Raw genomic sequence first — 15,233 nt, 5'->3', positions numbered from 1 at the left:
CATTACCCTCATTTGTTCTTTCTGTTACTTCAAGTATTTAATTATTGAATTTCATGTAACCAAACTTTTTCCTTTTGAATGCTGCACTGCCTTTTGGTATAGGCTCAGTTTATTGATGCATTGCAGAAATTCATCAAGGCTCCTTTAACAGCAACTTCCAAAACCACAACCACTGCTATTTAGAAGGACAATGGCAGCAGAAACGTGGGAACACCATCTACCCACAAGTTCCCCTTCAAGCTAATCAGCATTCACCCCATGGAAATATATCACCGTTCCTTCAGTGTCACGAGTTCAAAGTCCTGAAACTCCCTCCCTAACAGTATTGTGCATATATCTACATCAGATGGACTGGAGCAGTTCAAGAAGGCAGCTCATTATCACCTTCTCAAAGACAATGAGGAATAGGCAATAAATGCTGGCATAGCCAGTGATGACCCCGTGAATTATTTTTTATTTATTTACATTTTGAGTAAAGATAACATTCACCAATTGCTTTATACTTCACAGGATTTGCTACACATGTATCAACACATGAACGTAAGAGTTAGGAGAGGGAGTGGGTCATTTGGTTCCACAAGCTGCCATTGCATATAATCGTTCCCAGACCTGATTATGGTCTCAACCCATTTTCCTGACTACCTATATACCCCTTTTCTCCCTTGCAGTTAAGAATCTATCTACCTCTGCCTTAAAAATATTCATTGTACTGCCCTCCACTGCTCGCTGGGAAATAGAATTCCACAGACTCATGAACCTCTAAGAAAAACATTTCTCCTCATTTTCATCTTAAGTGGGAAACCCTTTATTTTTGAACTGAGTTCCTATTTCTTGTGTCTTCTGCAAGGAGAGTCATCCTTTCAGCATATATCTTGTTGAGTTCCCTCAGAATCTTATTTTTTTGATAAGTATCTTGTTCAATCCCCCTTTTTAAACAAAGGAATTATAGTGGTTATCCACCAGTCTTCTGGTACTATTCCCTTTTCTCATGAATTTTTGTGTTTCAGTCATAGTACCTGTGCCAATTCCTCCCTAACTTTTAATACCCTTTGATTCAATTCAAGCAGATCAGGAATTTAATCCTCCAAGTTTGATTAATTTGCCAATTATCTTCCTGTTTCTACCTTATTCCTTTATGTCTTTGCTTGATTTTCAAATGTAACCCCCCCCCATCTTGTCATTCCTTCTGGTAATAAAGGCTGGACGTTATATTCCTACATTAGTGGGTTTGGAATTGGAGAGGCATGTTAATTTGAGGTGATGACCTTCTGAACAGCCCTGCCCTGAGTACAATTTTCCAGCCTAATTAAGTGCCACTTGCCCCCAGATTTATGCAGAAGAGCCTCATATCAAGCACATAAGCCTGCAGGTTTCCCTAGGCAGCAGGAAGTGGGTGGGGGACATTCCTAGTTGCATTGGGGGGCTCCCCTTAAGTGATTCTGCAACACCTCGCCTCTTGGTCTCTCAAACCCCCTCCTAACTTTCTATTTATTTAAATGAATGGGAATGCCATCTGATATTTACTATTTTCATTTCAGGTCATCACATCAAGGTTTCCGAAACTCAGACAGAAAATATTGAAAAATTAATGGACATTCCTATGGTTAATAATGTGTCTGATGCTTCCTACCCTACTTTTGAAAATATCACACAAATGAAAGAAAATGATAAAACTGTGAGATTCAAATTGAGTGATGGTAAGACAGAATGATTTTCTTTCAGAGAATATGTACTTTCAAGAAATGTAATTAATATTTAGATTGACTGGAATCAGTCAAAAATCTGTTGGGACCTGGATCCACAGAAGTATTGGCTTTAATTAAAATAAAAGCAAAGTTCTGTGAATGCTGGAGAAGTTCCAAAAGGAGTTATATTGAACTCAAAACGTTAACTGTTTCTCTCTCCACAATTGCTGTCAGACATGCTGGGTTTCGCTTGCACTTGCTGTTTTTATTTCAGATCTCCAGCATTTGCATACTTTGCTTTGCTTCCTAGTTTCAGGTTCAAGTTTTGTAGTAACATTGTAGCTGCTCCTCTCTGGAGTTAAATTTTTGTGGTGGCATGCCTATTGGAATTGAACTGTAGAACTCCTGGCAATTCAAAACTTGTGTCCCAACACTTGTACCAAAGTCATCAGAATATACTCATTGTTTAACACTTGCTTCCGATTGACCTATGCTGCACCGTGAGTGTACCTCCATCATGAGGACTTCAGTAGTTTGGTCTCTGGTCTGGTTCCTTATTTTCCTACCTGTACATGAGTACTAAAACCATAATACCTGACCTGAATAAGACACTCTTCCCTTCAAATTGGTTCAGTTTGGCACCTACTGATTGTAAACTCTCTGCAGAGATTTTCTTTCTCTGTGCAACTCAGTAACTCAAGTGTTCCTAAAATTATGTAGATATTACTAACATAATCTATCTCTGTACCTTCAGGTACTACTTGGAGGGTTACAATGCTGATTCTAGGTGCGATAATGTTGATGCTGGGACTAATTATACTGCCATTGAATGTCCTTTATAATAAGTAAGTGTAAAAACAGTAATGGTGAATGTTACTGAAAAAGCACCATTACAATTTTGCATAAATTGTTAGTTTGAAAAAGGAACAAATATCAAACATGTGTCAGTAGTTTGTTTGTGTCTGTGTTAACAATTGTCCAACATCTCAGACAAAGGTGATGCCATCTAACTCTAATTATTGTTGTTGAACCTCAGTACCAACAAACATAATAGGAAATTTGAGCTTACCCTTTGATGTAGCCATGCCTTAAAACAAAAATGTTGGCTATATGGTTGAGAGCCTAAATTTATAAATAATGTATCTATGCACAATTAAAATGAGTGTAAATTGTAGAAAATGAAGGCAATTAAGACAGGTCTTAATTATGTACTATAGATTGTTATCTAATAAATGAACTAAAGACAGAAAGTGATGGAAATCCTGTGCAGATTTGATGTATGTGGTGAGACAGCATCAGTGGGGAGAGAAACAGAGTTAATGTTTCTGGTCTTTGGCCATTTATGAGAGGCATAGAGTCATAGAATCATACAGCACGGAAACAGATCCTTCAATCCAACTTGTCCATGTCAACCAAGTTTCCCAAACTGAAGTTCCATTTACCTGCTTTTGGACCATATCCCTCTAAATCTTTCCTTTTCATGTACCTGTCCAAATGTCTTTTAAATGTTGTAACTCTACCTGTATCCATCAATTCGTCTGGCAACTCATTCCATACATTCAACACCCTCTGCATCAAAAAGTTGCCCCTCAGGTGCCTTTTAAATCTTTCTCCTCTCACCTTAAAGTTAGTTTTGAACACCCCTACCCTAGGGAAAAGGCATTTGGCTATTCGCCTTACCTATGCCCGTCATGATTTTATAAACCTTTATAAGGTCAGTGAAAAGGACTATAATTTGAGTACTTTTTAAAGATACTTTTTATTCTTATTCTGGACTTTGAGTAATTTGAGTACTTTTTAAAACTTTGTATTCCTATGCTAAACTTTTTAAAAAAACTCTTTCAATTCTGTAACGAATACTTAAAGTATCTGTACCTAGGTACCCTGTACCTAAGATGGCGCCAAAGCAGTGACATTACAAACTTTTCGCTGCACTCATTTGAGTGCACATGACAATGAAGGCTATTCTATTCTATTCTAAAAGATCATCCCTCAACCTCCTACACTCCAAATTAAAATGTCCAAGCCTATCCAGTCTCTTCCTACAACTTAAACCATCCACTCCCAGTAACATCTTTGTAAATCTTCACTGCACCCTTTTTTAATTTAATTATATCCTTCCTATATCAGGACAACCAGAACTATACATAGTATGTCAAAAGTGGCCTCACCAATGTCCTGTACAACCACAACATGATGTCCCAACTCCTACACTTAGTGGAATCTGAGCAAAGAAGGCAAGCGTGCTAAACGCCTTCTTTACCACCCTTTCTACCTGTGATGGTTATGCTAAATGGCATTGATCTGAATGGCATTGTTTTCTTTCTGCGCAGGTGCTGCCAGGGCTGTTGAGTGAATGCTTCCAGTAGTTTTGGTTTTATTTAGAATTTTCATTACATCATGAACAATCCTGCACAGCTCATTCCATCTTGCAGATGTCTATTATTTAGCTGATGAAGAAATGCTAAGACTGAGTATAACTGCTGTTGGAAGGTGTTACCTACTAGGTTACAATGGGGTCAAGTATTCAAGTCAATGTTTAATCCATGTCATGATATCCTACTGATGCTCCATATTTCCAGGTAGTATAGCCACCATTAGGTAAAGAATGGTGTATCCAGGCTCTAATTGCTGTGGGGCAATTTTACAAGGCAGATATTCTGGACCTATGTCATTGGTGGGCACAGTCTGAAATATCAGGGTTACAAAATTTTTGCAGCTCAGCCTAATCACTGGTAGAGAAAAAAGGTCCCATCTTAGGAGTAGAACTTTGCAAATTAGTTTTAACATTTACACTCAAAAACAAGATTGAACTGTGAAATTCTGTTCCTTGAGAAATTCCAGTAAAAGCAGATTAAAAGATATAATTCGTCCAGTGCCCTGGCCAATTATAATCCCTCAAACAACATCACTAAATGAGCTTCAGCCACTTCTTTTATTGCTGTTTCTGGGATTTTGCTACGTGCGTAATTAACTGCTGTTTTTCCTGTGACATTGATTACATTTCCAAAAAAAAAGCTTTTGAAAACTAAATTTTGTTTATGTGAGTTTTTGGTACTGAGCAACATAGACAAGAAAATGACCTTGGGCATTTTGATTTCAGTTTTGAAGATATGGTAGATATGGCATAACACTGTAACTGAATTTTAGCACCCCTTGATTTTGCACTTCTGGTGGAGTGCCTCAGCCTCAAGAGTGCACAAATTATACTGCATTGTGGCATTTGACATTCCGCTTATATGTGCATTGAAACTGACAGAAGAATTGTACATATAGGATTTTCTGATTTAGGTATTTACCATTTCAGTTGAGAGTGCATATCAGGATACAGGCTGTGCTCCACATGAATTTTCTGTTTAACCTTGGATGAAACTTCATAAGAATGCACAGCCAAACTTTTCATATACCTCACACCCCATCATAAAATTTACACAAGGAGTGCCGATTTATAAACTTACTGGAAATTTCCACTTTCTAGCACCAACACTTGTAGAACCTTCCAGATCTGAAAGCTTATTCTAATGCTACAGGATAGATTTCAGCACTTAATGCATTTAGCATAAAGGACCAATTCATTTCTATGCTAATCACCCCAGCTCAGGCTTGGAAATCCTCCAATGACACAAAATAAAAGTCTGAACTTCACAAGCAGAAGAGAATTGATGGAGAGTGCAAGGAAGTGGCTCAATCACAGTCTGCCAAGCTCTGCGGGAGAACATGTGACTCTGTGTAGGGATGTTTCCACATCCTGTAGCATTATGTACTCATACAGAATATATATTCTCCTTGCATACTTTTTATTCTGAGCCACAAGAAAGCATTCTGTCCGACTGTGAGGGTAGTAAACAAAATCAAAAAGTGGTCAATGTTCGTTGGTAAGTTAATTAATACACCAACTCAAAATGAAGTGGAAAGGATTTTAAGAATTGGAAAATAAAGGGTTACCCTGAATTATATCATTCTTTCATCTCTTATTCTTATGTAGCTGAAAAATCACTTCAGATTTACTTTTTGGTACTTTCATTTTCTTTATTAAACTAAATTTACTGTTGAAAGTTCATGTTTAGTTAACTGTGAGTTTGTCAAATTGAGCAACACAGACAAGAAATATTCCAGGGTCATTTTAATCCTGTCTGCCCAACAGAAACTAATTAATAGGGCACTAAAAATAGCTACAGAATCTCCTTGTCCACCATTCACTGGGTCCTCCGCCTTCTATGGGTTGCTCTTTTAAACTAAGATCAGAAAGTAATTTGGAACAGGGACTTAAATATGTAATTTCCAAGAAGGTATGTGACTTCGAGTTAAGTGTTTGGTTAGACACCTGTACTATGAACTGGTTGAATGTGTATACTGAAAAGTTTAAGTGTTCCACCTGTTTGAATGGAAACAAGGTTTAGGCTATCAGAAATGAAAACATTCATCCTAGCAGACAAGGAAAGGAGTTGTAAAACTGACTCAGCTGTCCAAGGAAAGGAACTGGGAAGACTGTTAAGCAACAGGCTTGGAATTCTGTGGCGAGTAACTCAGTTCCTGACTACCCAAAACATATGCACCATGTACAAGACACAACTCAGAAGAATGATGGAAAGCTCTCCACTTATGCAAATGAGTGCAACTCCAGCAACACTCAAGCTTGACACCATCCAGGGTAAAACAGTCCACTTGATTCTGAGCCAATTCACCACCTTCAGCATTGGCACATATACAGCAGTGTACCACCTATCAGATGCCCTACAAAAACTCACCAAGACTCTTCAACAGCACCTTCCAAACCCACAACTCCTACCACTTCGAAATACAAGGGTAGCATATACATGGGAACATCTGCAAGTTTCTCTCCTAGCCACACACCATCCTGACTTATAGATATATTCCCATTCCTTCACTATTGCTGGGTCAAAATTCTGGAACTCTCTTCCTAACAACACTGATGTCCCTTCACCACAAGGTTCAAGAAGGCAGCTTACCACTGCTTTCTCCAGGGCAATTAGGAATGGGTAATAAATACTGGTCAAGCCAGCTATGTGCCAATACCATGAACAAATGAAAAAAGGTCTTACCAACTGTTAATGTAGTTAACCAGTTTTAAGGTAATGTAACCAATAAACTTTCTATTATGTAATAGAATAGTTCTTGGGTGGAATCTTCCCAGCCCTTGAGTGACATGTGCAATGGCGTGTCAGTTGGGAAATATTGAGAGATTGGAAAAATGACATTCTCAATGTCAAGAAAAAAAGTCCAATTTTCCATCAAAGGATATAATGCCAAGATGAGAAACTCACAAGTGAGCTGCAAGAGACCTATTTGCATGTATTTATATCTAATTCTTATCTATTCTCACCCCATTTGTTTGAATGATGCTATATTCCAAGGCATCAGAGAGGAACAATATGGAAATAAATCTTGACATGGAAGTCTGAGTGGGTACCAGGTGGCTCCAGCTCGCCACTTGCTCCTCTGGATCCAGTTCAGGATTCCCCAGCATCTCATGGCATACTCCAAGGGCAGCGACAACCTGCATCCTTTGTCCACGGAGATTTTCATAGGACGTTTACCTGCCTCACCACATGCTCATGGCAAAGTCTGAGAGGAGCAGGCCTCAGTCAAGCCAAAGGTGACTTGTCAGTCAGAGGGTACTGGCATAATAAGTCAAGGGCATCATCTGCATCTCAGACCAGGGGCTTGGACATGTGGGCTCTGAGGCCAATCAGTTCAGGCCATGGTCAATTCTGCAGGTCCAGTACAACCAGTTTGGGGATTAGCAATAAGTAAGTCAGCGACTCATCCTATTGTTCAGCCTAGGGGTCCTTTCACTGAAATTCAAGTCATCGTGAGTCAGTGCTGTGGTAGGGATGCAGGGGAGGTTTTTGCTGGGTGAAAGTATCAATGGATAAGGAGTAAATAAAATTAACCATGACCTTTATTGAATGTTGGAGCAAGCACGAAGGATTGGATGTCTTACTCTTGTTTCTCTGTTCCCATGACACTACTTAAAAAAAAACAAAGTTAGTGCAGCACAAAAAGATTAAGGAAGTAAGTGCTCTGTGAACATTGTGTGAGAGTGAGGAATTCAGTGAAAGTGGGAATTCAATGCAGAGGGGTGAAGAGGTGATGCATTTTATTCTTTTTGTTTTACCTCCACTTGTTTGTGTCTGTCTTTTGTCTCAAAGCTAGGAGACTGTAACTTGATTTTTGCTTTACTTTACCAAATTAGTATCTCATTAACTTTTAAAACAAATAAGAAGTTGCAGGGCAGGACATTGCATGCGGTAACTGCAACATGTGGGATTTTATTGAGACTATCGTCAACACAGATAACCATACCTGGGATCAGTGTCTGCAGCTCCTGCAGCTTCAGCTCAGAGTTGTTGAGCTGTTGACAGTGAAGGGCTGCTAGGAGTGGGAGAATTACCTGGAAACTTTATTCAAGAATGCAGTCACAACCCTGAGGGTAACTAGAACTTTAGAGTTGTTCAATAGTCAGGGATAGGAAGGTGCAATTATCAGGCAGATATAGGGATCCAGGACGTAATGTTGGAGGAGACTTAACCCTTGGAATTGAACAACAGATATGATGTACTTGTTACCAGTGTGGATAAGAACAATGACTGTAGGACGATCAGACAAACTGACGAGAGTACCTTGACGCAGGAAGGCATTTAAGTGGGGGAAGTGGAATGGAATGTCATCGTGATAGGGAGCAGTGTAGTCAGCAGGGTAGATGCTGTCCTCTGCAACTGTAATCAGGTGTTCAGAAGGTGGTGTTGCCTTCCTAATGCTGGGATTAAGGATACCTCTTTGCATTTGGAGACAAATTTGGAATTGTGGGGAAGCAATGGCCTAGTGGTATTATTGCCAGGACTATTAATCCAAAACCTCAGCTCATGTTCTGGGGACCTGGGTTCAAATCTCGCCATGGCAGATGGTGGAATTTGAAATCAAGAATCTACTGATGACCATGAATCCATCATCGATTGTTGGGAAAGACCCAACTGGTTCACTAATATCCTTCAGGGAAGGAAATCTGCCATCATCACCTGGTCTGGCCTACATGTGACAACAGAACCACAACAATGTGGTTGACTCTTAACTGTCCTCTGGGCAATTAGAGATGGGCAATAAATGCCAGCCTAGCCAGCGACACCCTCATCCCATGAATGAATAAAACAATTGGAGAGGGAGTTGTTTTGTCCAAATAGAAATTAACAAAATAGGTAGATCTAGAAATAATATTGTACTGAGAGTTTGAGGCGTTAGAATTCTAACTTGAGCCATACACCAGTTGACATAGGGTCAAACATATTATACAACAGGATGAGGCATTCCACTCCCGTACATCTCAGATGTCCTCGTTTTTCAAGGACCGCAATTTCCCCCACCTCAATGGTCGAGAACGCCCTCGACTGTGTTTCCCGCAACTCATCCCTCACACCCCCTCCCCGCAATAACAACCAAAACAGAATCCCCCTCATCCTCACGTACCACCCCACCAACCTCCGGATCCAACGCATCATCCTCCGACACTTCCGCCATCTGCAATCCGACCCCACCACCAAAGACATATTTCCCTCCCCACCTTTATCTGCTTTCTGGAGGGACTGCTCTCTCCGGGACTCCCTTGTCCGCTCCACACTCCCCTCCAGCCCCACCATACCCGGCACTTTTCCCTGCAACTGCAGGAAGTGCTACACCTGCCCCTACACCTCCCCCCTCACCCCCATCCCAGGCCCCAAGAAGACTTTCCACATCAAGCTGATGTTCACCTGCACCTCTGCTAATGTGGTATACTGTATCCGCTGTTCCCGTTGTGGCCTCCTCTATATCGGGGAAACCAAGCGGAGGCTTGGGGACCGCTTTACAGAACACCTACGTTCGGTTCGCACTAAACAACTGCACCTCCCAGTCGCAAACCATTTCAACTCCCCCTCCCATTCCTCAGACGACATGTCCATCCTGGGCCTCCTGCAGTGCCACAACGATGCCACCTGAAGGTTGCAGGAACAGCACCTCATATTCCGTTTGGGAACCCTGCAGCCCAATGGTATCAACGTGGACTTCACAAGCTTCAAAATCTCCCCTCCCCCTACCGCATCCCAAAACCAGCCCAGCACATCCCCGCCTCCCTAACCTGTCCTTCCTCCCACCTATCCCCTCCTCCCACCTCAAGCCCCACCCCCATCTCCTACCTACTAACTTCATCCCGCCCCCTTGACCTGTCCGTCCTCCCTGGACTGACCTATCTCCTCCCTAACTCCCCACCTACAATCCTTTACTGGCTCCATCCCTGCCTCTTTGACCTGTCTGTCTCCTCTCCATCTATCTTCTCCTCTATCCATCTTCTATCCGCCTCCCCCTCTCTCCCTATTTATTTCAGAATCCCCTTCCCCTCCCCCATTTCTGAAGAAGGGTCTAGGCCCGAAATAATCAAGAGGCCCGTAAGAATGAGCAGGGAGAAAGATATTGGAGAAACTTGGGCTGAAGGCTGACAGATCTTCAGGACTTAATGGCCTCCATGCTGGGGTTCCAAAAGCGGCCACTGCAGAGATAATACATGCAGTGGTATTATTTACCAAAATTCCTCAACTTCTAGCATAGTCCCAGTCAAGTGGAAGTTAGCACGTTGAATCCTGATATTCAAAAAAGGAGGAGAGGGGAATAAAGGTCAGTTAGGCTGATATCAATCAGGTAAAAATTCTGGAATATTTTTAAGGAAGTCTTAATAAATAATGATTTTCAAACATTGGATAGCATCAACGTGATTTCACAGGAGAAAAATTATGCTTGACTTGTTTGATTGAACTTCTGAGAAGGTGACTAATAGGATTGATAAAAGAGATCCTGTAGATTAAGCACAGTTGGAATTTCTGAAAGGCACTGAATAAATTCTGCACTAAAAGTTAATATACCCGATAAGAGAATACATTTGCATGTTTGGAGGATTGATTTTCATTTTCAAATTGACAAGCTGTGAATGGTGATGTTCAATAAGGATCATTGCTGGAGCCTCAGCTATTTGTAACATGTATCTCATGACTGAGAAAGATTGAGAGTAATGCATCTAAGCTTGATGACTGTACAAATCGAGATGGAATAAGCTGTGAGGAAGATACAAAGAGATACAGACATGTTTTGGTGAGCAACAGGTAGCAGACAGATATAGAATATGCTATAGGTAAATGTGAGGTTACTCACTTTGGAAGTAAGAATAGGAAGATGGTATATTTTTTAAAAGGCATGAAATCTGTAAATGTTGACGCTTGTAGAGACTTAGGTCTTGTACTTGTACAAAGAGCACCAAAATAAAAATTCTGAAAGGAGTGAAGAATGCAAATTACACATTGGCCCAGATTGCAAGGGTAGTGGAATAAAGAATAAGGAAGTCTTGCTATAGTACTGTAGGATTTTGAAGAGAGCATATTACTGAATACTCTGTTTTGGAATCCATGTTTAAGGAAAGATATAATTACATTGCAAGTATAGATTCACCAGAGTGGTTCCAAGGATGAGAGAATTGCCCTGTGATGGAAGACTGAATAAATTGGGTTTATATTCTGAGTTTAGATGAATGAGAGGTGATTTTGTTGAAACATATAAGATTCTGAAGAGGCTTAAAAGAGAAATCACTGAGATTTCTTCTCTGGCTGGTGAATCCAGAGCATGGGAGCATAGTCTCAGGATAAGTACTGAATTGAGAGGAAATGTTGTGACTCAGGGTTCTGAGTTCTCTAGTCCAGAGGGTTGTGAATGGTCTATCATTGAGTATATATAAGGTCAATTAAGGCCATCTCAAGACAAGTATTTGGTATCAGGGAATGTGAGAAATGGGGAGGGGTGTGGGCATTTGAAGTTGAAGCTGAAGATCAGCCCTGATCGTAGGCAATAGTAGAACAAGCTCAAGTGGCCCTACGGTTCCTGCACCGATATTCTTCTTCCAAAGTGTCAGTCAACAATCTTGATGAAGGAAAATACCATAGAAAATAACCTTTGTTTTATCATCTAGCAGCTATTTTCACTTATTTTTCACTGCCACAAAATGGTATTTTATTGATTGCAATTATTATGGTAGAGTCATAGAGTTGTACAGCACAGAAACAGACCCTTCGGTCCAACTCATCCATGCTGACCAGATATCCTAAATTAATCTAGTCCCATTTGCCAGTCTTTGGCCCATATCCCTCTAAACCCTTCTTATCATATACCCATCCAGATGTTTTCCAAATGTTCTGATTGTACCAGTCCCCACCACTTCCTCTGGTAGCTCGTTCCATACACACATCATCTTCTGCGTGAAAAAGTTGCCCCTTAGGTCCCCTCTCACCTTAAACCTATGCCCTCTAGTTTTGGACTCCCCCACACCAAGGAAAAGACATTGGCTATTCAACCTATCTAATGCCCATCATGATTTTATAAACCTCCATAAGTGGTTAACAAATTTTAAATATTAGAAGCAGAGTAATCTGCTTTCACTCTTAATTACTTTAATTGTAGATGTTGAGTGGTGAAAATTTACCTTATTAACGCTGGAAACTGTTCCATTCTTCTTCTCAATAGTCGAAAGAAGAAATCACGTGCTGAAATTGGTGCTGAGTCAGCTGATGAGAAAACCTCCTTAACAACAGGATTGAAACTGCAGCATGATGCTTCTCGCTCCCCATCTTTAAGACATGGAGAAATACTGATTGAATGGAAAGATGGCAAGATAACACCTCTTTTCGATGACAATTAAGATGCCAACTGTTAGAGTCTTAGGGATTGGACCAGACCTGCCAACACTGGGGAAGTCCAGCCTCATTCTAAAGTATTTATATTGCGTGCAAATAGGTTGAGTACTACAGAAGGAGACCATTATTTCATTCATGGATAGGTGGGTGCGAAAGAAACCTCTTCTGGAAGTCAGTCCATCATTCCTGGAGATTTGACTGTTTCAGTTCTTTGAAAAGTAACCCTGTGAGTGGCCTCAGACCTAAGGTGTTGCATTTCGCAAAACAGTTTTCATTTGTTGGGAAGGAATATGTTGTGGAACAGTCTTTTGAAATCTGAAGTATAGAAATCTGAATTATAGCAGGAAGAAGGCTATTTGGCCCTTCGAGCCTACTCCCCTATTCAGTAGGTTCACAGCTGATCCTCCATCTCAATGCTATATTCCTGCTTTCTCCGCATTCTCCTGATGCCTTGAAAATCTAAAAATATATCTATCTCTTTCTCGAATATATTCATTGACTTTGTCTTTTCAGCCTTCTCTGATAGTGAATTCCATAGGTTCCCTACACTTTGAATGAAGAAATTTTTCCTCATCTCACCTTAAATGGTCTATCCTGTGTACTGAGACTGTGTCCCCTGTTTTAAACTCTCCAACTAGGAAAAACATCCTCCCTGCATCTAATCTGTACAGTTCTGTTAGGATTTATGCATTTCAATCAGATCCCCTCTCATCCTTCTAAACTCTGTAGAATACAGGCCCAGTTGAACCAATCTCTCCTCGTAGGACAGTCCTGCAATCCCTGGTATTAGCCTAGTGAACTTCCATTGTACTCCCTGTATGGCAAATATATCCTTTCTTAGGTAGGGTGTCAAAACTGCATGCAACACTTGAGGTGTGATCTCACCGAGGCCCTGTATAGTTGCTGTCAGACTTATCCATTCTGAACTCAAATCCTCTTGCATTGAAGGCCAACATACCATTTGCCTTCCTAATTGCTTCCTGCACCTGCCTGTATATTTTTTATTGACTTGTGTATAAGGATACCTAGATCCCTTTGTACATTCACACTTCCCAATATATCAACATTTAAATAATACTCCTCCCACCAACATATAACTTCACATTTGGTCACATTATGTGCATCTGCCATATGTTTGCCCACATCTTCTAAATCACACGGAAGCCTCCACTCCACAACTCATAATTCCATCTAGTTTTGTGTCATCATTAAACTTGGAAATCTTAAATTTCTTTTATCCACATTATTTACTTACTTTATGAATAGCTGGGGCCCCAGCACTGATCCTTGTGGTACAGTGTTAATCATTGCCTGCCACTCAGGGGTAAAAAAACAATTTATTTCTATTCTCAGTTTCCTATCTGTCAAACAATTCTTGATTCATGCTAAAATGTTATCCCCATCCCATCTGCTTTGGCTTTGCCCTCTGACCTCTTATGAGGAATCTTATCAAAAGCCTTCTGAAAATCCAAATACACCACATCTTTGGTTCTCTCATATTTATTCAACTAGTTACATCCTCAAAGAACAAAAGAACAAAGAAATTTACAGCACAAGAACAGGCCCTTTGGCCCTCCAAGCCTGCACTGATCCAGATCCCCTATTTAAACCTGTTGCCTATTTTCCAAGGATCTGTATCCCTCTGCTCCCTGCCCATTCATGTATCTGTCTAGATACATCTTAAATGATGTTATCGTGCCCACCTGTACCACCTCCGCTGGCAATGCATTCCAGGCACCCACCACCCTCTGCGTAAAGAACTTTTCAAGCATATCTCCCTTAAACTTTTCCCCTCTCACCTTGAAAACGTGATCCTTAGTAATTGAGTCCCCGACTCTGGGAAAAAGTTTTTTGCTATCCACCCTGTCTATACCTCTCATGATTTTGTAGACCTCAATCAGGTCCCCCCTCAACCTCCGTCTTTCTAATGTAAATAATCCTAATCTACTCAACCTCTCTTCATAGCTAGCACCCTCCATACCAGGCAACATCCTGGTGAACCTCCTCTGCACCCTCTCCAAAGCATCCACATCCTTTTGGTAATGTGGTGACCAGAACTGTACGCAGTATTCCAAATGTGGTCGAACCAAAGTCCTATACAACTGTAACATGACCTGCTAACTCTTGTACTCAATACCCTGTCCGATGAATGAAAGCATGCCGTATGCCTTCTTGACCACTCTATTGACCTGCGTTGCCACCTTCAGGGTACAATGGACCTGAACACCTGGATCTCTCAGTGCATCAATTTTCCCCACGGCTTTTTCATTTACTGTATATTCGCTCTTGAATTGGATCTTCCAAAATGCATCACCTCGCATTTGCCTGGATTGAACTCCATCTGCCATTTCTCCGCCCAACTCTCCAATCTGTCTATATTCTGCTGCATTCTCCGACAGCCCCCTTCACTATCTGCTACTCCATCTTAGTGTCATCTACAAACTTGCTGATCAGACCATCTATACCTTCTTCCAGATCATTTATGTATATCACAAAATATTATGTATGTCCTCAAAAAATCTCTAGTCATTTTGTTAAGCATAAATTGCCCTTTATAAACTATGTTGGCTTTGTCCAGCCCTGTTGAGGCTTTCCAAATTTCTGTTGTCACAACTTTCATAAAATATTAACATTTTCCCAATACTGGCATTAGGTTCATTGTCTGTAATTCTTTGTTTATTTCCTTCAATCCCTTTTTAAACAGTGGGGTTACATTTGCCACCCTCCAATCTGGAGGAACTTTGGAAGATGATCACCAATATTTAATATTGGTGCATCTAATATTTCCAGGATCACCTCTTTTAGTATTCTGGGCTGGAGATTA

The 15,233-nt window shown here is 40.7% G+C and overlaps 1 protein-coding gene across 1 annotated transcript in view; it reads left to right on the top strand.

The window, feature by feature from the left end:
- si:dkey-245n4.2 overlaps positions 1 to 14,007 on the top strand; it is a 28,967-nt gene extending 14,960 nt beyond the window's left edge. The window contains exons 4-6 of the mRNA XM_048595547.1: positions 1,539 to 1,697; positions 2,440 to 2,530; positions 12,240 to 14,007. Coding sequence (XP_048451504.1) covers positions 1,539 to 1,697; positions 2,440 to 2,530; positions 12,240 to 12,414 — 425 coding nt within the window. The 3' untranslated portion in view covers positions 12,415 to 14,007. The remainder of the gene's footprint in view (positions 1 to 1,538; positions 1,698 to 2,439; positions 2,531 to 12,239) is intronic.
- The last annotated feature ends 1,226 nt before the right edge of the window (positions 14,008 to 15,233 follow it).

The sequence above is a fragment of the Rhincodon typus genome, chromosome 1, assembly GCF_021869965.1.
Source record: "Rhincodon typus isolate 14 chromosome 1, sRhiTyp1.1, whole genome shotgun sequence".
NCBI lineage: Eukaryota > Metazoa > Chordata > Chondrichthyes > Orectolobiformes > Rhincodontidae > Rhincodon > Rhincodon typus.
This window is presented reverse-complemented; position numbering and strand designations above follow the sequence as displayed.